Source organism: Lepisosteus platostomus, chromosome 10 (assembly GCF_059453375.1).
Source record: "Lepisosteus platostomus isolate fLepPlt1 chromosome 10, fLepPlt1.hap1, whole genome shotgun sequence".
NCBI lineage: Eukaryota > Metazoa > Chordata > Actinopteri > Semionotiformes > Lepisosteidae > Lepisosteus > Lepisosteus platostomus.
This window is the reverse complement of record NC_142620.1, coordinates 18,936,736-18,963,361: the sequence shown is the minus strand read 5'-3', so window position 1 is coordinate 18,963,361 and position 26,626 is coordinate 18,936,736. Positions and strand designations below refer to the sequence as shown.

The window sequence follows — 26,626 nt, the reverse complement described above, 5'->3', positions numbered from 1 at the left end:
TTTCAGAACCACCCTCATCTTGAGCACGAAAGAATCTACGCATCAACAAAATAAATTATGTTTATAAATAAGTATGGTGTGGGGAGCGTTTTCTGTATAGGACATCAAAACACCCCCCCCAAAAAAAACACATGCAGAACACCAAGACCTCAATACTAAGATGGTCGCAGATCACCGGTCTACAAAGATAATTGATTGACGGAAATTTTAAAGACCAGATGACCACAAATTAGCGTAAAAAGTGTTTCTGCCTTTGTAAGGGACTTTTTGTTAAAATACAAAGATAGCAGAGATGAGACACTGAAAACAACCACTACATAGAAGAATGTAACGCTAATTAAGTTATACCTTAAGAAAGTTGTTTTAGGTGGAAAGGCACCACACCTGGCTGAACCAGTTACTGTAACATACAGGAATATACTTCATCCTGGCTTGTGGACAGGTAAAAGATACAACGGCCGCTCAATTAGAACAATGTAGCTACGCCAAATAAGCTACAAGACGAACGCAGTATAAAGAGACACTTTCTTTGGCACAGCACATCTTTGCTGGACAACCGTTAAAAATTGATTTGTTTTTAAAAGGCGTATTAATATTAAAGTGATTTCGGCTTTCGTCTGTGAATGGCACCAAATTAAGAGTGACTCGGAATACAGGAACACTCCCACTACATTAATCTAAATACTGTATGTTAAATCACATAGAAAAGTCTAACATGAAGCAAACGGTCCACTTCTCTGCCAATTCATTTTCGTTCGAACTAACACATGCAACTGGGCATGATGATCCGTGTCATTATCCGTCATCAATATAAAAGCAAGCTTATCTCCCCTAATCAAAGCGGAGTTTATTTCCAGATGTGGAGCTACATGCTGAAGAGGTCCATCAATTGTACGATTAGCAATATTCTTTTACTGTATTTAAAGTGGAGATTTTCACGAGTCTCCAACCATACAACTTCGAATGAATAGAAGAAACGGTGATGTAAAGAATGAATAAACCAATAAAACAACAACGGATTGCTCTCTGGTTAATTAGCTACGTGTTTCGGTTGCTACGCCCGCTTTGCTCAATTCTTCGTATTACGAGCCTTAGCGACCACAGGCAGCCGCAACACGGACAAGTTTGAGTTGTTGGGATTTTATAAAAAGAAAAGAAAAAAAGACAGTAGAGCGCTTAAAACTACAGCCACCCTGCTCTCTTTTATCCGTACCTGGTGTGAAGTTCACGGGCTCCACGATGTCCACTCTTGCCTCCTCTCTGCCCAAGACTGCTGTTCTCCTCTCGCTGAAGAAGCTCCCTCTTCTCTCTGGCTCCTTCGCTGCCAGACAAGTTTTTATCCCCTCGAAAAAACAGCTCAAACCCTCTAAAACACACTTCAAACCCCGGCACACATCTTCGTCATCCCAGCCCGAGGCTTCCAAAAACCCAGCCTTAGCTTTTAATTCCACTTTGCCCAGACTTTCCCCCCGATTTTTCGTTGCTTTTCCTTGAAAAGAGAAACTCTAGACAGGGGGTCCTCTCCACTGCTTTATTTTTCTGTAGTCCTGCGCCGAGCCTGGTTGGGTGCCGGAGGTGGCCTATCCCGACGCTGTTTGTTGGCTGGTCCGGGGCTCTGGAGATGCCACAGAGTGGAGAAACCCGAGACTACAGGCTAGTCTTCGGCTGGGCGTCTTGGTTATTAGCGCCCACTACCCCCGAGCGGGCCGCATTGCAAGAAAAGCAGGCGTATAATACTGTACCTACAGTGACTATATATGCATGTTTTTCTTGGCGATTGGTGTTACTTGAATTTGCATACTAGATACCAACCTTAAGTACCGTTCAGATTTAAACAAGTACCGTTCAGATTTAAATCATGGTTTCGCTTTTTACTGCACACCCAATCAAATCGCAGTACAGAACAACCGTAGCACAAGCAGCAGTAAATACTGGAATACTATACTGTACAATAGTACAATAATAAAAAAAGAAAATTGTTTTTCAGAAATTAAAGCATTTGTCAATAGCAATGATTGTGTAGCACTTTACGAAAGCACCAAAATACAATGTTAAGTGTACTGGTGCCTACAGCAGTGTTTTGCATCTGCCTAAAAAAAAATGCAAACTCCTCTATCTAATGTACTGTATCTTATTAACACACACTTCAGTACAGATCTTTGTCGTGACGCCATGAACGTAATAGATAGAAACGAAATGTCTTGGCAGTGGTGACACTTTTCCTGTTTTTGTTGGCAGAATCGTACTCCTGTCTTCATAGGGTAAATCTGTTTTCATTTCACAGAATGTCAGATGCTTTCCCACGATCAAAGTCCCATCTCTTTTGCACAAGACTAAACACTCAATTCTTTCAAATCACTGCCACAAGCTGCTACATTTTTCCACCATCATTCATGCAAAGCATGCTGTAATTTCTACGTACATAGTAGAAAAAGCCCACTACAAGTTGGAAGGGCTTGTGTACAGATGTCTTTTTTTTCCAAAAAATGTCATCAGAAAACTCTGTCTAGTTTGTTTATGCATCTATTATCTTTCAGCCGTCAGATCTCTTTGATTAAAAAATTACTGTGCAATCAATATTGGCAGTCATGTGGTCGACTGCAACTGATTATTAGCCTAGGAGCTTGTATTGCATTTTGCTGACAGTTTATCCACACATAAACAGTATCTGAATGCTAGGGTGAATCTAGACAATGAAGATGCAGACAGTGAACTTCACATTGATTTTTATTGAACAAACAGAAAAATGTTAACTAAAGCAATGGAACTGATGTCCTTCTTATACTGCCTGTGCAGTGGCAGCACCTACACAGAAAATGACATCGAGAGAGTGTTTCACAGCCCTTTCCTGTAGCTTTGTGTCAGAGCAACACCCCCGGGAAGGCCATTCAAAGCACTGACAACAATGCAGAAACCGTTCTGTTGATGAAATGTTGAAATTGTGTTTATTGGTAGAGCAACTGCAGTCATACCAGTAATATTACAACAACACAAGTACAGATCAAGCAAAAAAACTGCTTATATTGATCACTTATGCTTAGCTTAGTGATGGTGGTAGTGAGTTTTTCTTGGAAATACTGGATGAATGCATTCTGGCACACTGTAATTTCAATGAGTAACATTTAACTGATTTATGGGAGTAGTTTTAACACACAGTGCTGTTGATCGTCAGCCAACACCATTCCCATATAGTTAAGTTAGCGCGATCTCAAACATTGAGAATGTTACGTGATTTCTTTACATAATGCATATTTTGAACTCATAAAATATCCATTATATATAAATAACATCATAAAAACAATTAGGAGTAGTATTGTCAAAGGATCTAAAAATGGCTGACAAATATTTGTCCTGTGTCTCTTCCCTATACTGAAACCCGCTATCCTTATTAAGTGGCAAATGTTTAACTTAATTAACTAAATTCATTTTTTTTAAATCAGCAACTGCCTAAGGGCTAGTTCTTTGAAACATCATTTACTGCATAAATGCAACAGATTAATTGTCTGTTTGAGGTCACTGAAAACATTGTTCTCATTTCTTGTGTGTGTGAGAGCACTTTAACAGATTGTGGGCTTGGTTGGAATGCACTGCATTTTTGTGCAGCAGCTGTTTGGGGAGGTAAGAGTAGGCTTCACAGAAGCTTGTATGCACATGTAGAAGATTCTTGAAACATTCAGCTCTGTCTGTTCCCCATCCTCTACTTCATAATGACAGAAGCCATACTATTTAAAAAATGTATTCTATCACTTGTATTAAAATGATCGATATAATGTGGTGAAAACAGACCACAATATTTTTTTGGAGTTATGCACTGCATTTACAAAATACTTACATATTAGATAAAAAGTGATAGTTTGCTTCGAATAAATCATTTTTGGTTCCGTTTCATAGTAGTACAACCCCACACATAACAACACAAAAATCACCGTAAAAATACAGATGGATTTAACATTATAAACAGAATTTACCCTTAATTTGCTAAAGTAATTCTAGAAATACAAATATGCCAAACAAGCTGGAGACAAAACCAATGTGGCAAAAACACAAATAAAAATAATTTTTGAAATTAACAGCGTTGGAGAACTTAAAATGGGCCCTAGTTTGAGAGAGAGGAAAAAGTGGAATTAATTTTACATCGCATAATACACATATATACTGTAGTTTCAGGATAATTATTTCAAGATGGCAACATCTATGGAAATTGATTAAGGCTCAGAATATCCCTTGATTTCATCCTGAAGTGTTATTTTCTCATCTTGGTTCAGGGCACTTTTGAAAAGAAAATGGATTTACCTTTAGATTTTGAAGCTCACTTAACATCTTGAGTTCAGATGTCATCAAAAAATCAAAAGACACCTTGGAAATAAACCACATTCTCCCAGCATTCTGAGTCTTACGTCGTGCCCACATCAGTTAGGAGAAGCTTAAGTAATACTTTACTGTTTTAGCCAGTGGTTCTCAGTCCTTGTCCTGTAGTATCCCTGTGTTGGCTGGTTTTTGCTCCAACTAGGCTCTTAATCACCAGTGCTAATTGGTGCCTGTAACTTATGTTGCTGATTTACACAATTTTCTTCTCTCAGTGATAATAAACACAGGTACGAATGACTCTTTATCAGAAAACGTCCCCAGTGAGTCAGTGTTTTTCCTTCTGGTTATATTTAAGCTCACACACCTGAATAAGTACAGTCCTAATTAGCACAGTGTTGAGATAATTTACAAATCTCATTCAACTGTCTTAGAACTGAAAGCATTTTTAACAAAAAACAGCCGACAAGGGCATATTCCATGACTGAGGGAAAGAGTCCAGTTGAGAACCACTGGTCAAAGCAGTTCTAGGCTTAGCCTGATGATAAGGTCCGTGGCTCAGAATATGTGTGTTTTGTCCTCTTGTGTTACATGAAAGACACTAGTGCTTTGAATGGTGAGCAGCAGATTCTGTTAGGATCCCACTGCAAACCAGATGTGCCACATTAACTAGGTCAGCCTTCACAGTTCTCTTCATAAATAAATCAACTTACACAGTAATAGAAGATGCCTCCTAGAAGACAGAAGTGAGATGCAGGTTCTTTGTAGCTCACTTTGTGAAAAAAATGTCAAATGGAAAAACAATGAAAATATACATGTCTGATCAGGCTTTTTTCCAATTTTATCAAGAAAACTGTATGAAGCTCAGCATTGCCTTAGCATCTCCAATTGCTGTGGAGAGAAAAGATCTCTCTCCAAAGACCTAGAAAGCTGGCAACCTGTAAACTCAGGCTAAAAAATTCAAAGCTAAAGTTCTTTGGTCCTGGAACTTTAGACTATCAAAACAATTTAGTATTGTAATAGATATACATACTGTACAGACATTCATGCGTACAGTGTTATGCGTTCAGCATTCATTTTAAGCAATAAAATCTAAAAAGTCTTGAACAGTGTACAGTTTTTACATTTTGTTGCTTTAAAGCTTACAGTCATGACACTTTGACATAGCTATTAATATTTGTTTGTTAAATACTTAACCTACTAAACACTACCATCCATTTTCTAACCACTTTATCCAATACAGGGTCTCAGGGGACCTGGAGCCTATCCCAACATGCAAGAAGTGCAAGGCAAGATAAATCCTGGCCAAGATAGCATTCAAATAAAAAAACAAAAAGAAAGAAGTAAATAATTACTACGAAAGCAAAATGGATATGCCAATATTGTTTAAGGAATTCAATCCCTTTGCATTAACAAACCTAATATATTCAGGTGGAAAATAAATATTTGAAGTGACAAATTTTGTTTTATGAGCCACACGATTAATCGTGTCCATATGTAATAATAGCGGTTCTCATGATTTCACAATGAAAAGTTTTGTCTTGCTCAAAAAGTAATTAGACTTAAGTAAGATATTACATACGTACCACATTAGTTCTTAAAAACTGTCTTTAATTAGACATTTGTCAATATGTATTTATTAAAAAGTTGCAAAATTACAAAATCAACATTTGCCTTGGTTTCTCAGGCAGTGATTTTAAAGCAGATTTAAACCAGGAAGGATAAGGAGCTTTCAAAACAAGTCAGATACCATGAAGGATGGGCAAAATAGACAGTTTCCCAAAAGACTTGCAGTAGTAATTGCTTCCAAGTACACTTCCAACCAAAAATTGAGTACACATGTCTGAATACTTATGCATTCAACATATTTCAGTTTTTCTCTTTAGGTTTTGCTGATATGTACTGTAACTTATCTTACCCTTAGAAGTCTTCAGTTTGAACTTTGAAATTTTGAATAAAATACTAAGTCTCAAGACTGTGAAAATCATCATTTTGTAATTCACACAATGGGACACCATAGGAAATGGTCCCAAAGAAGTGAATACATTCGCAAGGCACTTCGTATAAATAGAGCATACATGTGTTCAATAACAGACTATGTGGACAGGTAGATAAACTGTCAGGACACCTCCTGATAATTCTTCTAGATATAATTGAGAAACTTGTTTCAAAGCCTCCACTAAAATCCTGACAATAAAAAAAAAAATCTTATTCTTTGCTGCAACATAATGAGGTTATTGTAACAAAAGAGATATAAAAATTAGATTGAAGACATACTGTATACTCTGAGTACTACCATATTTAATCAAAAGGGGGAGACATATTATATATTTTCCACATGAACATGCATAACAATAATAAAGTTTAAAAATATTTTGTAATAATACTTTAATACCAGAAATGTTTATCTAAATAACCTTATTTATTGTTGTTTACACCATAAATGTGAAAATAATTATGTATTCTTTTATATTAATTATTTTGCGTGCTGTGCCTGTCAACAATATTGTATACACACACGGATACATTTCATATTCTTTTATAAAACTGTTTACAAATATAAAATGTGTTGCAGGATACAGATAACTACAGCACTAAAAGATGAAGGAATAAGTAAATATAAGACTATTTTAAACTTAATCTTTTCATTCGTAAACTATGCAGGTTATAGACGGTATTTAGGAGTTAGAGTTAAACTTTAAAAAAGATTAGTTATTGTACAGTATTTTAATACCTGAAGATGTGCAGTTTCAACCTCTTGAGACCGAGTAACAGTTTGGTTGAACACATACCCCTATTAAAGTAACCCTCAGTTACTTTAACCCTAAGTAAGGTCTAATCCTAAGTGTCAGGAGTACTGAGATAATTTTAAAGAATGAATAACAAGAAGTTTCAATGTTCTGGAATGAGCAGAATTTTCAGCACAGTGCTGAAAAATGATAAAATGCCTTTAAAAAGCATGCAGCATTTTCCCTTGTTATATAACTGTCCTCTCCAATCCTTGACAAGTTTTATAGACATTAAGCAATGTACTATGCCAACATTTTAAAGTATTGTGCACCCAGGCAAAGGTAGAGCAGTCTCACCCTGCAAATTATAGGCTTTCCATTGCTCCCAGAGCAGAGATGACATCATATTAAAACTGGGCAAAAGCTAAAAGGGGCATCTGTGGCTGTCTAGGATGGAGACATCGAAATGAGGTAAGATAGCCATCTGCCCTCAAGTCTGCTTTCACTACCCCCTACTGATAATTACTAACCTGCTACAGGTAGAAGTACAAGAACCTACTTGTGTCTGACATTCCTGTACTGCTTTCACCTCTCTGCCAAGTGGCGCCTGCTTGCCAAGTATAAATCACAGAGGAAATAAAGCTCTGTTATGGGATATACTGTAGCACTGAATATAGAAATTAATGCATTAATTTATTGAAAGTCTTGATTAATTTGACACATGTCACCCTTAAAATTGATTGAGTATCTGTCTGGAAAACACAGTACCTTTCTTACAGATTTGGATAATACAAAATATTTTTTTTGTTAAATTAATTCCTGCTTTTAGTGGAATAAAGTGTACATATGTACTACATATTTGTAATGCGTACTCTATAATGTGTAATTCGATTTGTTATCTACTACATATTTTTAGGAGCGGTAAAGTGGTGTAGAGGTTAGCATTGCTGGGGTGCTATCTACACGGAGTTTGCATGTTCTTCCCGTGCTCAAGTGGGTTTCCTCTGGATGCGCTGGTTTCCTCCCACAGTTCAAAGACATACTGGTTGGTTAATTGGCTTCGGGGAAATGTGAACCTGGTGTGAGTGTGTGAGTGTGTGCATGTTCGAGTCTGTGTGTGCCTGGTGTTGGACTGGTGTCCTGTCCAGGGTATATCTTGCCTTGCACCTGCTGGCCAGCCGCCAAGAGAGGCTCCAGCTCACCCGCGATCCTGTATCGGATAAAGCCATTAGAAAATGGATGACAGGATGGATGTTCTGCAGTAGTGGCGTGAATCTATTGCCTAGCTGAAAAAGAGAATGTGTTCTAATTGGAATGCTCTGGTTAAACAAATGTCTGTATTGGGTATCATTACAATCACATCTCCTAACCCACCCCACGTCACTCCCCCTCAACACAGGAAACACAGAAGCTGTGTTCTCACAGCACCTGTCATTGAGGTCCATAATACTAATGGTTTATTCTGAATTTTGGTGTTGAAATATACTACATGTATTTCTTTCTCTCCATATAAAAATACCCAATACCATATATATATAGTATTTGTCTGATTGTCTAGAGCTGTAGAATCTGCATAAAAAAATTCCTTATCTTGACAAAATATGCAAATATGCATTTTGCATGCACTTGAGAAATTGCTATCCTGTAGCTTGTTTGGATGTGTTCTTATTAAACTGCATCTTCCTGTCAGTTCTTATCGTACTTTCCATACTGCACACTGGTTGCAACCCACGGGGAAATCTGATAAGTGTCAAACCAGAGCAGGCCTGCACAAAATTTATTTTTTTCCAGCCTGCTGAGGTCTGGATGAGAGCACACCATTACCAAATAAACCATGTAACTGAAAATGTCTGCCTACGTCTAGGCTGGTTTGGGAGGGAGGACAGCGAATACACCCAAAATGGAACTAAATAAAAGAAAGGATATAAACTACACAGAAGTTAAAAGTTCATATCAGTTAATAGTATCATGCTATTTTAAAATTTGGGTATTTTAATAGAAAACTGACTCATACTGAAATGAGTTTTTGTGACACAGATCAAACAGCAAGGACATCAGCTGCCAACCTGCATATTGCTTGACGTCGCAAACACCATGAAGAAAGGAGTAAAAAGAAACATATGCTGACAGTATTTTTAGCTATAATTGCAGAAATAGGTAATGCAATACATGTCATAATGTAAATTTAGCTCTATTTAAGCCAATTTCAGATGCATATTCCACAAACAGGAATGCACATCAGTATGCTCTGGGAGTATATTTCAATGGAAATGAGTAGCCTTTTAACCTCCAGTACACCATGCAACAGCTTGACCACAGGGGCGTCTTGAAAGACTCAAAAAGTTTCTTGTCCTTTGAGTCATAGGATCCCGAAGTGCTGTGTTCTGTCACCATACAGTGGCATTCGTTTGGAATTCTGCATCCTAAGGAAACGGTGCCACAACTCTCTATGTACTATACTAGGCAACGTTATACTTAGCTGTTGAGATATGATGTGACTATAAGTGGTGCACCTTCTGACAATATAATGAAACCCTATAGCTCAAAGTTCATGTTGTGATTCTGGATATCATTGACACAGTTACTTCAAGAGATGTGAAACCTTGAAACTCCATAACTATCCATTGTAGTTTATGCGGCTTTGGCTAGAAATAGAGTCAGTATTAGTGCATGTTTGCTGGTGGGTATGGGGTACGCCACACCAAAATAAATGTATTTGTACAGTATATGGTCATGTTATAGGTACTAAGGTCTGGATTAATTTAAAACCTGCAATTTCCAAGCTCTGTTCTCAAAGGCATGCTTTTCAATAAATTGATGTAAATAAACTGTGGAAAAAAGACAACTGTAAACAAGTGACAGTACTGGAACTGGTTATTGGCAGGTGAGTTGACATTTAGATTAAATCCAGGCCTAAGGTGAAAATCAGTATGTGGAATCTGGAGCTGTTTTGTAAAAGGACTGTCATGAACTCACTCAGACATGATAACATCAAAGAATGTGATGATGACAAACAGTCAAACCTAATTGGAAAAGCAAAACTGTTTTTGTTTGATTTTGTGCAAGATTTCAAAATACAACCTCTACTAATCAGGCCACTGTCTTTCCAAAATTATAGACGTGCAGTCTCTAGCACCTGAAGATAAAAGGCACAGGATCAGGTGCTATTCGTCTGGAGGACAGCTGACATGTAAACCCGGGTGACCTATTGATTGCTTGATGACACGCGAAGCAGCTTTCTAATGAAAAAATGTACAAACCTGTCTTTAAACAATCACAGTGTTGCTATTTATTTTCCAACTGCATATGGCATTGTTCTAATGCCATAATGTCTTAGGTTCGTAAAAGTGGCATTGTGTAATTTAAAGTAGTTTCGGTGGGTAGCTGCGTCAACATGCGTAGGCTGCAAAGAGACAAGTAATAGGCTCACACCTGAAGAACGCTCCATGGCCGAAACGTTGTGTTTTCTTTCTTCTTTTTTTTCAGCATGGAATAAACCTATTACTCATAATTTAACGTAGCCAAGCAAGGGTTTTCTTAATCACAAGAAATGTACATATACTGTATATTCTATAATGTTTATTGTAATGTATTGAACATTGTAGCAGTTTTTAAATTTTAATTAAACTGTCCTGACCGGTGTTTGGAACATCAACTACAACCGACACCAGTTTCATAATGATTAAACATTAGGATTAAAATCTATCCACTCATCCATTTTCTAACTGCTTCATCCAATAGAGGGTATCTGGGTAGCTGGAGCCTATCCTGGCAAGCAAAAGGTGCAAGACAGGATACATCACAGGAGATAGCCAGACAAACCACTTGCACCCGGGTCAATTTTCCCAGAAGTCATTTAACCCACCAGTATGTCTTTGGACTGTAGGAGGAACAAGAGCGTCTGGGGGAAACCCAGGCAAACATAGGGAGAACATACAAACTCAGAACTGAACTCAGGGCCCTACCGCTGCAAGGTAGCTGCATAACAAAACCTTGTCTCAAAGAGTCAGAAATTAGAACAAGGAATGTCAAGCTGCTTTTTAAAGGGCATCTGCAGCTTAGAGAAGTCTAAGACCATCTTCAGGGAGATAGTGTATTTCAGAGACTGTCAATGGCTCCTCCCTTTGGAGGGATGGATTTAAGTTTTGTCTGAATCTGTCTTCAGACCCACAGGACGTTCAAGCCAGTCTTTAACTATCCCTCAGACCAGTGTGCAGACTACAGAAATCGAAACCTGGCAAAGCTGGGTGAAAAAATGTTTGCCATTCTGAGAGGACCCACTACAGCTGCACATCTTTTTAGGAGCAAGAAGATACTAGCTAAACAGACAGCCAACATCTACAGCAAGCCCCCCAAAGATAAGATTGGACCAGGGGTGAGTGACATTCTTCTTTCAGAGAAAATCATGTGAAACATTGCAATCTTTTGGACTAACTACATGTTTTAAGACACAACAAAATAAAATGTAAATAAAACGAGGAATATCTGACAGAAGCAGAAGGTAGGAATGCTATGTTGAATTATTTTAGGAACATTTTCTTAATGTGATATAACAGTTTGAACCCATGAGGTTCAGAAAACATTGTACTGGAAGATTGTTGACTAAAACATCATGTACTGAACTACCGTGTCTGACTTTGACCTCTGGAATCAAGATCTAACAGTACTTGCTAACCCATAATAAATTACTGGTTTATTGGGTGCAGATACAGCGGCACCTAATGTTGCAAAATTAAAGTTAAAATCATCATTAATATAATTGTATGTAGAAAGTGATTTTGTTATCTTACTGTTAGGAAGAAGGGGGCAAACAGGTACGTTTTCTAAGTAGTTTCGGCATTCTCATTTTTGCATTTTAAATTATTTTGGCAGATTAATCAATTTTCAGCCTTCATGGTTGTTTCAGTGATATTCAATTGTGTTCAGATAATGGTACTCAGAACATTATTTGCTGGAAATAAAACTGTGAGAGAGCTAAGTCATAGCCTGGCAGCTAATGCTGGTGCCCCACAGCTCTTTGGTCTGGGGTTTTTTTTAGGCTGGACTGCCTTCTGTGTGGAGTATTCATGTTCTCCTCATGTTCACTGGACTTTTCATTGGATCCTCTGTTTTCCCTCCACCTTTCAAAGACACACTGGCAAAGCAAATTGTCTCTAGCTTGTCCTTGTGTGCTGTCTCTAGCTGGAGTGTGTTTGTCTGTCTGCACTCTGCTAGGAACTGGTATTCTGCTATGTTCCGTTTTGCTTCTGGTTAGATGACACAGTCCTCACCAAGAATAATCAGTTTTCCGGAATGGATAGCTGGAAATAATAACATATTTTATTATGTCAGCATCTCCTTGACGGTCAATATTGTTTTGATTTTCATCAGACAAGAACATTCTGATGATATGTCATTTCTCCTCATTGAGTAAATATCTGGCTTAAAATATTGGACTTGTTTTTATTACCTTGTCTATTTTGTTACTAGTGTTAGTGAATTAATGCCATACAGTCTACAATCTGGTCCATCTGGCAAAATTTATGACTACTCACAGTAAGGGTTGTATGAAAAGCATTGAACTAATATTCTTTTAAAAAAAGAGAGCTTGTCATGTATATGATTTGTGAAGTAGCTTCTGAAAAGGGTTTTCAAATCTTATTACCAACAGTGCTGCAGAAAAAAAGAATGACAAAAATGATTATTTACAGAGAATACGTGACCTGCCTTCCACTTGTCCATGGGATAGTAATTAAAAATATCTTAAAATGTAATTTTGCAGAGTTCCATTAATTTGGCTCCAGTGTGCACTTTCTGACAATTTCTTCAGAATTGTTGTTGTTGCTGCAACAGACAGTGAACATAGCAAACCTCCAACCAAGCAGACACAGCAACTTAAAAGCATGTAAGGATGAGCAACATGAAATAAATTATAAATCTCAAGTATGGCTGTGTCAGCACTCTCATAGAAATTAGTGGTATGCACAGGATGTTATTAAAAAATAAAATTGATTAAAAATGACACAATCATGCAACTTAACCACAACAGCGATTGACTGCAACAGTTAAGGACATCTTCAATGGAGAAATGTAAGAAGCTAGCAATGAAGTGCTTGTGTACATTCTAGTGTGTTTTCCATACAGACTCAGATAAAACTATGTATTACATAGAAATGTGGTGGATTTCAATTCACTTCCTGTTATGTGATCAGTTTGTGAGGATGGTCAATTTCTGGAAAATCAAGTTTTTATATATACTCCAAGTTAACAACAGCGCAAGTATAAAGAGCAGCGTCACAGAGTGTCTGAAGCAGAGCAGACCCACTGGTCCCAGCTGCCAGAGAGAGAAATACAGCCTAATGAGAAAATGGTGATGCTGATCTCCAAATTGCACTCTTCAGATGATCACCCAAAGGCCATTTGAGTAAGTATGCATGGTGCGTAATGAAACAGGGAGCACCAGGGCAATGGGAATCACTGTAACATAATCAAATGAAAGCAGAAATCTGGACCTGCTGTCTTTTATCAGTGGTGCTTCTGCTTTACTAACATAACAAATATAAGCTTTGTCTCTAGAGCTCGTTAGGGAGATCATGATACAATGGTCTATTCTTGATGAACAAATACGGTACTTTGATTAGCTTGTACTCCTTCAGTGTTCTCTGCTCTTAAATATTTGGGAAGTTACTTATTAACTATTACATTTTATAATTAACTTAAAATCTGTAACTATTAATATGTGAAAGAAATAGAATTAAGGGACTAGGTCAAACAGTGGTTCTTATGTTACTGAGAGCTCAGCTAGAATGATTCTAGTATGTGTAGGCCAAGAGGACCAGATTTGGGAAGACAGATGAATACCCCACAAACTACTTCATTTAGTGGCGAAATAGGACTAGAAGCTCCATGGGTATGCATGGTAGATGTTGAAGATCCTTCTCCTGCCAATTCATCCCTTAAGCATTTGAAATTGTGCCATTGTGATTTAAATATTTACATTAGAAGGCAACAACAAACTTTATAAATCCCTTGTGTTCAATGGAACAGAAAATAACTGACAGCACAAACTATTAGAATCCGGAAATTTCATCCAGATTTCAATGTCAGTTCAGTTCCTATTACAGGCCAAGTGTCTGGGTCATGTCCCATCAGCCTTACGTGCAGTACGCACTAGAGAACAGGATAAGAACAGAACTCTCTGGAAATAATATGGTTAGTGTTCACAGGGGAAACAATCTGTAAATTAAAAAAATAACCAGAAGCCCAGCTGGGAAATAGTTAATGAGCACATCCTCTGTTCAGAGAAATTTATACAAAGGAAGTGAAGCTCTTTGAAAGAAAAACAACTCTAAACATACAGTAACCTTCTTTGAAATACAACAGAATTGTGACACTCAAGTGAAGACTTCAAAGTCAGACCGCCAGAGAATATTAAATAAAAAAATCTTGCATAAAAAGGGAAATGATGACAGCTATATGCTTGTTTTTTTAAGTTCTGCTTCAGAGGTAATTTTAAAAAAATATCCAATAGCTGGTGTGTTGATTATTTAAACATTCTTTATATCCGTTACATTAGAGCAAGTTGATTAAAATTAACATTTTGAGATCTGGATGAAAAGCAAGTCAATAGGTTCTGTGAATTTAGCAGTGCTTTACTTATAATCCATCCATCCATTTTCCAACTTGCAATACTAACCTGATATATGCTACTGTATATAGGGTAGCAGGGGATTCAAAGTCAAATGCGGCAAGCAACAGGTGCAAGGCAGGATATACAGTACCCTGGTTGGAATGCCAGTCCATCACAGAGCACACACTCACATCAAGGCCAATTGTCCCAGAAGCCAGGTATCCTACCAGTGTGTGTTTGGACTTTGGGAGGAAACTAGAGGACCTGGAGGAAACCCATGCGTACAGGGGGAGAACATACAAGCTCCACACAGATTGTACTCCAAGAGTTGAACCTAGGACTTCAGTGCTGACAGGTAGCAATGCGTCCCTGAGCAAGGCCCTTAACCCCAACTGCTCACAGGGCGCCATGTAAATGGCTGATCCTGCGCTCTGACCCCAAGCTTCTCTCCTTGTCTGTGTGTCTCATGGAGAGTATGTTGGCGTATGTGAAAAGACAAATCCCTAATACAAGAAATTGTACAGTATATGGCCAATAAAGTGATCTTATCTTATACAGTAAATATGTGTTGTGGATGTATTGTGAGAAAAAAGGCATTTCATACATTGCTTCTTTTCTTATTTTGATTCTAGAAAACATTGCAACCTCACAATGAATCAACACCTTATACAGCATTACCAAATCATTCAGTTATTGAATAATTCTTGAAAAATAACCTTCCTCATATACAGTAATGTAAGACAGCAACCATGTAAACCAAGGAGTACAGGCATTCATTTTTATTTTCTCTTTTTTTTCCACAGCAAACATTGTTCACCATGTCAGTATTTGCAGTGACTCTGCTGGGTCCTGCTGGGTGGATTCTACACCATCTCCCAGAATACCGCAGGAGACCTCGCTGAGCCTCTGCTGACCACCACTAAAGTTACACCACAAGCTCATACGGCAAACCTGTGAGGGCTGGGGAAAAACACTTGACTCCTTTAGATTTATCATGTTCTTTAGCTCCAGAAACACCTACAGTCATACATATACGATTTTTTCATCACAATAAACTAAATTCACTCTGATGGTATTTGGAAAACATGTAAAAACATTATGAAGTCTAAAATAAGCATTTAGAATATTGTTAGCAAAGTTAAAACGTCAATAAAACAACCTTCCTACAAAAAAAGTTTGTAGGACTTTTTTCCTATCTAATTAATTATCCTTAAGTGATTTGGAAAGATGTGCAGCATATTTGCAAGAATCTGCAGCAGTTTTAATCTGAAGAAGCTGAGCATGTTGCTTTCTCATTTTGCAACTTCAGCACACTGTTAAAGGGGAACTGCAGTCCCAATTTCTCATTAAATCTTGGTAAAAAAATAAATTAATTCATGTTATAATTTTTTTTTTACAAATTTTGAAGTAAGCACGAAATTGTAAACTTTGTGAAAGTACTGTAAGTTGCCATGTTGTTGCAAACTTGCATTAGAGTTCCCATGATTTGCGACGTGATGCAGCCCTTCCTGCTCGCTAGTCTCTGTAATGACTATTATAATGTGATGTATGAGTGAATAAGTAAAGGCTGTGCAGCAGACATTTCACCGCAGAAATGTTCAAACGTGACCTGCATTCCGAGTTGTATTGTTGCTCAGCAAAACCGTGTTGAAATCAAAAGCAATATTTCTATTGGATTAAAAGAGATATATTCACAAGCCTACTTGTTTACAATGCAATAGGGCCACAACACATCACTGAAATTTTTGTTGCCTAGTTCTGAATTGTTGCCTAGACCTGAATCGCAGAAGATGGTCTTGGGCATGCCGGGAAATTTAATATATTTTGTGAAGTAAATTGGATGTTTTACAAGTTTACTTTTATTGTGGTTTGAAATGCACTCGTCAATGCTGATTCTTTCTAACCCTGAAATTTAAAAATAGCATAGCAGTTTCCCTTTAAGTACCTTGTGAATCAAAAGATTACTTCAATTTGATTGTTTGAAGTGATATGGTCATGGTCACTCAGCTGCATCACAGCAGGGCACATTGCAAGTAGAGCAGCTGGTGGCCATGCCTCCTTCTGCCATGATCGCTGTAGAGAGAGGATATGCAGAATACCTGTCTGAGAAGTCACATGGCAGCAGATGCTCTGAGTTATTTAAACTCTGTTCAGTCTCTTCTCTGCCATTCAACATTGGCATGAACTTCACTTCCCGTCCCACCTTACAGCTTCCCAGTGGAGTCCCTCTGTTCCTGCCTTCCAGTTTCTTTTTCCACATCTGGGCTCCAGCTGAGAGCACTGCCCGCGGCTGTGCTGCCCAGAGCTTTCAAGCCACTGAGTGTGGGCTACAGGTGGGATTCAGCTTTTCACACAGACCTCAGCAGATGATACCTTCGGCCGGGCCTCTGGGGTGCCTCCCCTGTCTGCCCTGACGGTGCTTGCCTGGTCTCAGCAGGAGGCCCCGCAAAGAGCAGGCACCATCCTAATGACCAGCCCGACTTGGAACATCCTGCCCAGCCTTGAAGGCTGGACCCCTCTGTTCTGCTCTACATCCTGGAAAAGGCAAATATCTTCACTCTGGTGGCTTTTTCTCGTCCTGCAGCTGTCATCCCTTCACTCCTCTACTGCCTGCTTCCCGGGCAATTCCGGGAAACGCCACTAGAAATCTGGACAGTCCAATGAAATACCAATCCAGAAATACCTGTGGAGAGTTCCACATCCCAGTTGGCCTCTGCTCCTGGAACCTAGACACAGATTTCCCGGACAGTCTCACGTCACGCTAGCCCTGCTGTATCTGGGCCTGTTCAGAGTTCATCTGCAATGAACCGGCCTCTCCTGTGGACTGTGACACCCTTGCTCTTGGGTCCGTAACACCTCCAAGTCCACCCTCTTATCCCTTGGGGGGTGGGACACAATTGTAACAGAACTTCCATTTAAACCTATTCTCCTTGACCAATAAATCTGTTGATGTATTGCACTGTTGAATTTTTTCTTCAAATGTTAGTCATTTAGTTTTCACTAAATGAAACTGAGGTGGACAGGGCTCAGGGAGGTGTTATCGCTCTACATTAAAACAGATCACCACCTATAAAATTCTAAAACATGCCATGAAAAAAGCTTTTTTTTTTCAAAAAACAGTATGTTCTCAAAACTGAAACCAGATCTTCCACTCAGTCGAGTTGGACACTGACTTCATATTTGAGCCCTGAGTTGAAATATTATAAATGAAAAAATAATATATTAAAACCATATTTCCATTCATCTTTGTCGGTATCCATCCAGTTGTATGAAATAAAAGTGGAATTACATGGAATGACACTTTGTTCTATGAAATCCTTCTCTGAAAACAGTTTTGTATCTCATCCTGTGTCCACTACCAATTACTCAGACAGCCATTCCTTCTGACACACTACGCTTTCACAATCAATAGTGAGTAACCATGTGCTAACGTCTTCAGCAGTGCAGAATTCTTCATTAAGGAATTTCATTCGCAATGATTAATCATATTACAATACTGCATGGATGCCGAGCCTAATCAACTTTAATAACTCTCACCACGTACCACAGTTAAAGATTCTGCTTCTGTATTTTGGGGTTCTTGGTCATTCCGCTTCTTTGAGGTCCCAGACCTCTTCTTTCCTGGGTCCATTTGCTAATGTCATTAAAGCGTCCTTCAAATGCCCCCCAAAACATTATCCCTGTTTCTCCGTTCACCTCAAAAGGAACAATACAGATACAGGTAAGTCAGGTGAAGGTATTTGCATTCACCATTTTCAAGCTCAATTCTGTTATCGGCCTTTGCAAGTCTCTTTGTTCCCGCTTCTCTCTTCATTATCCAACCCCCCCCGTTTAGCAACCAGAACCATCACCAGTACCTATTCACTGGTCTGCTAACTAAAGCCAGCTTCAGCATTGATCACTTATTGGTCTCTCTTGCAGGATGGGCACAGCCTCATCCGCAACACAATGATAAATACAGTTTCTAATAAGCTCTATGCCTCTATACTTAATCCAACCTACCTTAAGCTTCAGCACAGCCAAACTTTTATTAAGAATTCTGCATCCATGGCATTTGTATCTCCTTTCGTGGGTACTGTTAGCCTCATTTTTACATGAGTGAGTTATACAAAACAAGCTTCTAATCCAATTTGTCTCTGTATCAGAGTTATTAGGAACTGATTGAACATCTAAAGTGACAATAGCTAAAGATTTGTCAGCAAAAGTATGCATCATGGTTAATAGAGGATGTCTGCCCATTTTTGTATGCTTGACAAAGAAAAACTTAATGTTGCGCATTATTTTCCTGTTATACCTTTTTTCTTAATTGTTTGCATGCCATCTTAACGAAAACATATTTACATGGTATCCCACATAAATCATATTTTAAAGGCCATAAAATATGCAACTATAAAACGGGTTCAGAGCTGTTGTGAAGTACGATCACCTTTGAATAGATTTCCACAGAAGTGTAAGATGTATTTGTGACACATATAGTGTGTTTGCAATTTTTTATTTCAAAACAAATACTTCCAATATCAGCCAGCAGCTATATCACCCTACAACTCACAATTGGAAACCCCCTGAAGCTGAGCGGGTGTGAGCCTGGCCAGTACCTGGATGGGGGACCTCCTGGGAAAGCTATGGTTGCTGCTGGAAGAGGTGTCCAGTAGAGGGTACTCACCCCGTGGTCTGTGTGGGTCCTAATACCTCAGTATAGTAATGGAGACACTAAAGTGAAAAAAGGCGCAGTCCTTCGGATGAGATGTAAAACCAAGATCCTGACTATCTGTGGACATGAAAAATACCATGGTGTTTTTTTTAAAGAGTAGGAGTGTTATCCCATTGTCCTGCCCAAACTTCCCATTAGCCTTTACCAATCATGGCCTCCTAATAATCCCCATATATGAATTGGCTTCATCACTCTGTTCTCCTCCCCACTAATAGCTGATGTGCGGTGTGGCGCACTATGGCTGCCGTCACATCATCCAGGTGGGGATGCACATTAGTTTGAGTGGAGTATTATTATTATTATGATCATGATGATGATGATGATGATGATTATTATTATTATTATTATTATTATTATTATTATTATTGTTATTATATTTCTATACAACTGTCTGCATATGGCCATACAGGGAGCACAGGGGCAAGTGAACAGATTCTAATGTTTTACTCAACATGTGCTAATGCTGTTAAATGTGAATAGTGTGTCAAAACGGATTATATTAATAAGACTGGGCTTTAGTCAGATAGATAACTATACAGGCATACAGTTACTGTACTTGCTGAAAGCACTGAAAAAATTATCCATAAAATGATTCACATATTATGGTACTTAATTGGTGCCACTGGATATTCTAATATAAATGTTACACAGAATGGAGATTTTCTGTGACTGTGATGATGCTGTCTCTCAAAGATGTTGGTAAGAACCAGTCCATCCATTCATTCATTCATTTTCTTACTCCTTTATCCAGTACAGGGAGCTGGAGTCTAATGCTCTGCATGGGTGGCCAGTCCATCACAGATAAGGGACATTCACACAATATAATGCTTCTGAGCCTCTAGTGGTGGTGCATTTGTCCCATAATTACCATCAACGACCACATTGATGGTTTAAAAACAAAATCTCACCCTTTGTTGCGCACAGAACAAAAATCAAGGCTTATCCTTCAGAAAACCAAAACACCATCAACACAGACAGAAAATTAAAAAAAAATAGTAAAAAATTAAACATAAGTTTAAAAGTCTTCATAAAAAAAAACGAATGGAGCTGCCTAGAAATGGGCTTAACCTGTAAGTCTTTCCAGGTAGGGACAAATTGAGACAAGGCTTTCTCAGCAACAACTCCCCCAAATTAACTAAATCAGGGGATTAAATCTCTTGCTTAGGCAATACCATGGCAAAAAAAATATAAATGAAAGGGTAGATTTACCTCAATATAAAGAACAAAATTAATTACATATTAATGACATATCAGTGATAGTACTGTTGATCAAAACTGTTGTATATATCCAAGAGATATTATGCTGTCCCAAATCTGTCCAGTATTTACAATGCGATCTACTGTAGCTCATCTGACAACTTCAGGATGGTCTACCACAACCTTTTTATAACTTTAGTATTGCAAGTTCTAGGACTGGCAGGTGGGGACAGTTCAGAAGATGGCCTAAGAGACAAGAAATGGAAAGGAAGGTTTTGCTTTCCATCTTTCTGAGATAGGAAAAGTTGATCTTGGCAAAGAGCAACATAAACCCTTAAGGTCATCCTTTTCCTCCCCACTTTAGCAAAAGCTGAAAGTCTGTTTATTTTTCATCAGGGGAATTCTACATTGTAAATCATTTCCTGGAAACCAGATAGACATACTATCAAAAAATAAATAAAATAAACTTTTAAATAAACAGCCATTACCCATGTAGCACTACAGAAATAAAATACAAATACTGTACAATACAATATCTTCTCATCTCTTTTTCTCTCTTTCTTTGTTTTGTTGTTTAATGGAAGCTACTGCACATAGATTGTTCCTCAAGGTGCTCTGGGTTTTAAGTTCAGCTACAAGTTCTCTGTTACCGACAGATGAATTAAACCAAGTTGAAGCACTAGTTCTAAAAAACAGTAAAAAGTTAATGAATGGAAGCTTTTCACTCATACATGTTTGATGTAAATCTACATTTTTCTATAACAGAAGCACAAAAGCCAAGAACTAAAACAGAAATAATAAATAAATCTTAAGAGATTCAAATAATGCTGAATATTAATGAAATCTACACGATTTTTTAAAGCTATGTTTTTTTATTGTTAGTCACATGGTGTTATTAAACATAAGTTAAATATAACTGTATATAAATATGCAGGTAACTTGTTTTGTCATATATTTCTTGTACAAATACCACATTAACAGTACTGTAGTCCCCATGTGAACTCCTAGCTTAATCTTATCTGTTACTAGAGGTGAGTTACCCATGAAGCTATTATGTCAAGGAATGTCTCCAAATGTCTTTGAAAAGTTTCTGCACAAGCCAACATCCTCATTGATCAATAACACAGCTACATTATTATAATTTATTATAGTTTGTTAATGTCTTTGTGATCAGAGGTTTAAAGCATGTGACATCTGCAATGATAGAACAATTATAAAGAATATTACTGTTGTGAAGTTGTGAAGAACACAACTGTTCGTTAAAATGTTGCATAGGATTTTGCCTAACATTCAACACAAGGGTTAAAGCCCAGAACTCTAAGTACAAAAAAACTGCATGAAATAAATAAGAGACTAATTTTTTTTTTCATGGAAATTTTCTATCATAATATAAAAGAGAGGACAGGGCATTTCGACTTCTTGGAAGAAGCAGCTGTGTGTATATGGACATAGTTATAAATGCATTGTTTTGAAGGTTGGAGCAAAATTTATGGCAGAGTTTTTAAATCCTGGTCTCTGAGGGGTTTCTGATTCAGTAAGGTATATAGGTCTATAGAAACCTTACATTCAGACAATTAGACATAATCTTTCAGTTCATGAAACTCTGGTACAGGAACTTTAAAGTGAATAACCAACAAAACCAACAAAAACGTACTAATGAATGAATAAGGAATAGTGACCATAAAGACGTTGCCCTGTTGAAACCAATGATCCGCGGTGAAACATAAACCAAAGACCACAAGAAGAAACTAAGGAGAACAACTTTTAACTTACAATAACGCACAAAAAAGTTTTTGGAGCTTGGAATTTCAGCTGTACTGAAACGGTCACCCTGGCTTTCTTCGGGAAACACATGGATAAGATTCTCTACAAACGTTGTCAATCCTCATTAACATATTAGAATAACCATTCGACGGAGAGCGTTTTTGTTTTACATATCTTGATGACATTTGAAACCATCTGTTGCTTACAAAAGGATAGCGACTTTGAAACAACTGCAGAAAAATGGATATGACACTTCAAATAATTGATTCTACAATAAAACGACATAAAACTGCCTTTCCCTGACAATGTAAACAGACCGAAAATCTAAAAGAGAAAAATGGAGGGTCGCACTAAAAGAAAATCATTTTATGAATGGCAATTTGTCACTGCTGGATCAATCCATTTGTTGCAAAAGGTGTGTTCAGCTCCTATAATTCATCAGCCGTCTTTTTGGAAGGAACAGTTGCAACTATAGACGGTGGTATGACACGGATTAAAGCTGGATATACCAAGACGCTGATTATTAAAAGAACCTTCTCACGATGCTGAGCTTAGGTTAAAAATAAGACTTAGTAACGCCTAGACATTAGTGGTATAAGCAAAGCCAGCAAGAGCGCAAGGGGTTCATTCACTTTTGTTACTGATCGGGACTAAGAAAAAATACACCGCAGGGACGAAAAAGCGTTGATCTGTTTTTTTCAAGAAAGGCTTTGAACATGTCTACAAAAGCAGAACAATGTAAGTAATACATGATACGGGTTATTTCTAGAGGTGTAATGGCAATTGTCAGAATTGACTGCAAATCAAATCACGGTAGCTGTCCTTGGTGATGAAACCATGGTTGCTAAGGCAGGTTGCAACACGTCCATGCTATGCAGAGGGTGGCAGGGAGGTTGAATTAAAAAAAAAAACATTGTTTTCTTCTAAAATAAGGCAAACAAGCTAAAAATGGTAAAAACAGCAGCAAACATGTAATTTTTAATTGAGGTCAAGAGTCCTACCAATGTGGCTAGGCTGCATTTTTAATTTCAAGGTCGATGAAGAAATCTATCACTTTCAGATTGTATCGCAATATGGAGGAAAAGGGTAAATCACAAAGCAAGTCCTACCTGTTATGTTACGTTTAGGACATGTTAAGAATAAAAAGGCGAAGCTCCTTAGATAATAATTGTTATGCTCATTTCGTTTTATTTAATATATAGAAGTTTGACTATTGAAATTAGTTATCAATACGTCAACCATATTTTATAAAATTAATTAACACAAAATGTAAGCAAAGGGATAGCTGTGTGGCATAGGTGTGCTGATAGAATGCACTCAGTTTACAATATACAAGTATAGTGTTTGAACTACATGTTAAAAAAAACGAACCAATTCATTTCCCTCGCATGACACGAATAACATTAATATGGTTATTTTTGAAAATGCAAATTGGTCATGAAACGCCAAGTCTGCCCTGAATAATAAGCCTTAAACTGCCGATACAGCAATAATTTCATAGTTTAAGATGGTTGTGTGGCAAGAGACAAATGTATCTATTAATCCATTAGTGTGAGTAAATGCAAAATGTATTACCTCATAATAAGTATGTAGTAGAAGTATTACCTCATACAGCAGTATTACAATCTCATTCAATATTAAAAAATATTCTGAACTTCAGATAGGTTCAGGAATTATTGGAAGTTTTATAATTAAATGTATGCATTTCTTTTTAATAGTTACAAAATAGGATTCAAATTAATATTGTGTTAAACTGGAATTCAAGAAGACAAAAATGCATTTTTTTCATCTTAAGTGACTGGAATTTTTTCATTTATGTAAAGATGCATGTTAACAGGAAATATTATGCATGCTTATCGAAATTGTAGGTTGATGTCCAACTTTGCCTCATAATAACTGGGCTGCTGTAATGCCACACTTTAGCTAAGACAATGATAAGAACAGCATTTTTGCCTAAATAACTAGAATTGCTGCTTTTTTGCAAACCAGTAGGTCAGGCAAATTAGGGAAAAAGCAGAAGAAAAGGGGATGGATGTAGGGGAAGTATTTAAAGGTCGTGACTTGCTTTCAGTTAATAAAGTTTGTTGTACTATAGCTCATGCAATCTGACAGACAATTACTTGCACACTGTGTTTGTACCAACCTTTTTGCATGTTTGCATTATGAATTCTCTGTTGTTTGCAGATTGTGTTAGCAGAGGAAATCCTACAGGGATTTAAAGATCTTTTTTCATGTGCTATTGATCCTGATATTTGTTTAATGATTTTTCATCCCAAGGGACTCTTGACCAGGTTGGGAACAATTAAGTCAAGTGAAGTTACGAACAGTGAGAGCCTTTTGAGTCATAAAACTACAAAACTGGGAGGCTGGGCTACATTAAGATATGAACGAGCCACGGTGACATTAAAGGTCAAAGACCCTTTAAGCTAATGAAAGGACTACATGTGATAGTAGTCTACCACGGAAAAGCTAGAAAGCCCTCAGGGTTTTAATCTGGGAAAGAGAGCAGATTTCTACTCTGTGTCACAGAGTCCATGACAGCATTGTTTCTTTTTATAGTTGTGTGTTTCCTACAATTATGATGGAACCTCTTGTAGTGCTTGAAAATTGAGAAGGCATCTGAAATCTGTACCCCATTTCACTGGAGAAAACAAAAAGATCATTTCATTGATTTTTTGTGGGTTACTTAACATCAGGAATGGCTTCAAGCCATTCTCTATCTTTGTTTTCACTTTGCTTCATTTTGTTTTTTTATCTCATCCTGCCTTATCTGTAAGACATTCCTTTTGATGTCAATTTTGCTGCAAATTTTTCTGATTTAACTGTTATGTGCCGTGTTGTTTAACATTTCTGGCAGAAGGACTGGTGAATGTGAAGATTCCATATGACCCATCAGGGAAATGCCTCCAATAAAGGAACAGGAAATAACCATAGCCTTAAGGATGCTAACACACATCCTGGCTTTGCTGGTCCCCTGTGGCCATAACCTCCTAGGGCTTTGGCACATAATTATCAAACATGCCCAGGATTTGGCAGTGTGGCATCACCAATGAGACCCTGGGCTAACCATGACTAATCACCATTTTTTCTCGTTTTAACTTACTTAACCTACAAGTCTGGTTGAGACCAATGGGGTTGTGTGCATTTGGTAGCCATTTTGAATAAAAAAAATCTACCTGCCTGGGTAGATACTTTTCCATTAATCACAGAGTAAGACCATTAACAGTGAAGAGCATTCTATATTTTATTCTTATTGAGTTGAAAGACCGTTTGCTATGTATTCTGCATTTCCTTATTCATATATTAAAAGGTACTGCAGATCCTGTAAACAATAATTTGTTCTAGATATTTACAATCGCTTGCAAAAATATTCACCCCCTTCCAATGATGCCCCATTCTGTTTAATTACATATGACACATACAGATTTTTCTTTAAAAAAAGTGAATATTCTGAATAGAAACATGAATGTTCAAACTGAATACTTCTAGAAGTGATGCTATACTGAAGTATATTGCCTTGAATATTAGATAAGTTTTCTATGTCAAAACATCCAGCAAGGCCTCTGAGTTTGGTTGCTCAGCTTTGTGCAAACTGCTCCTCATGTACGCATTCATTCAGGAAGCTGATATCTACATCCTACAGTAGGTGCAGAAGCACCATACAGCAGGAAAACTGGATAACTCCACCATTTGTTCAGAAGTGCTCATTTCAATATGCTAGGGTTCTTCAACTGATACATTTCCAAACAGAACACAACTTGCTTTGATATTGACATTTGGAGAATCTTATTTTTAACTAAATAAGGAAGTTGTAATGTTCTTAGCCTAAGAAAAAGGGAGATGGTAAATCAAGTCATGAAACATAACTTTTTCAGTTACTGATAATGAAAAAAAAGGTTCTGTCTTACTCCAACAAGTAGGGATTAATCTGGGTTCAGAGTTCAGGTGGTATGCCCCCCCCCCCCTTATATTTAGCAACAAAGTGGGACTTTTATTTAACATCTCAAAAATGTGCTGTTTTGAAAGTGTTTGAAGGGATAATTATTCCATTAAACATAGAACATTCATGTCAATTTTCAGGACATAAAAAAAGCTACTGTATTTGATAAGAGCTCTGTCGATTGATTGAATTCCAAACAAACATTTTTTTTTGGGGGGGGGTTAAAAGAAGAATAAGAAATGCAATCATTGCATGTTACCATATTTTTAAAACCTATTTTGGAAATTAAGGCAAAAAGGGAGTAATTCACAAAGACTTGTATTGAACCTTTAGAATGAATACATTATTAAAACGAGAGCATGAAGCTTATA

At 37.5% G+C, this 26,626-nt stretch overlaps 3 protein-coding genes across 7 annotated transcripts in view; 2 read left to right on the top strand and 1 right to left on the bottom strand.

Moving 5' to 3' along the window:
* The window catches only part of btbd7 (BTB domain containing 7), a 94,293-nt gene extending 92,593 nt beyond the window's left edge, over nt 1-1,700 (bottom strand). The window contains exon 1 of the mRNA XM_088648589.1: nt 1,214-1,700. The gene's annotated coding sequence lies outside the window, so the exon portion shown is untranslated. The remainder of the gene's footprint in view (nt 1-1,213) is intronic.
* A 9,499-nt stretch (nt 1,701-11,199) lies between these two features.
* On the top strand, nt 11,200-17,939 carry LOC148653502 (cytochrome c oxidase subunit 8B, mitochondrial). Its single transcript, XM_088648588.1, has 2 exons — nt 11,200-11,409; nt 15,447-17,939. Exons 1-2 carry the CDS (start codon nt 11,290-11,292, stop codon nt 15,543-15,545), a joined length of 219 nt encoding a protein of 72 aa, XP_088504714.1. The 5' UTR covers nt 11,200-11,289; the 3' UTR covers nt 15,546-17,939.
* A 4,805-nt stretch (nt 17,940-22,744) lies between these two features.
* unc79 (unc-79 homolog, NALCN channel complex subunit) overlaps nt 22,745-26,626 on the top strand; it is an 83,195-nt gene continuing 79,313 nt past the window's right edge. For 3 of the 5 annotated variants that reach the window (XM_088648583.1, XM_088648584.1, XM_088648582.1), the window contains exon 1: nt 22,745-23,053. In XM_088648583.1, coding sequence (XP_088504709.1) covers nt 23,032-23,053 — 22 coding nt within the window. In that variant the 5' untranslated portion in view covers nt 22,745-23,031. The remainder of the gene's footprint in view (nt 23,054-26,626) is intronic. The other 2 variants (XM_088648586.1, XM_088648585.1) reach the window with 1 other exon arrangement.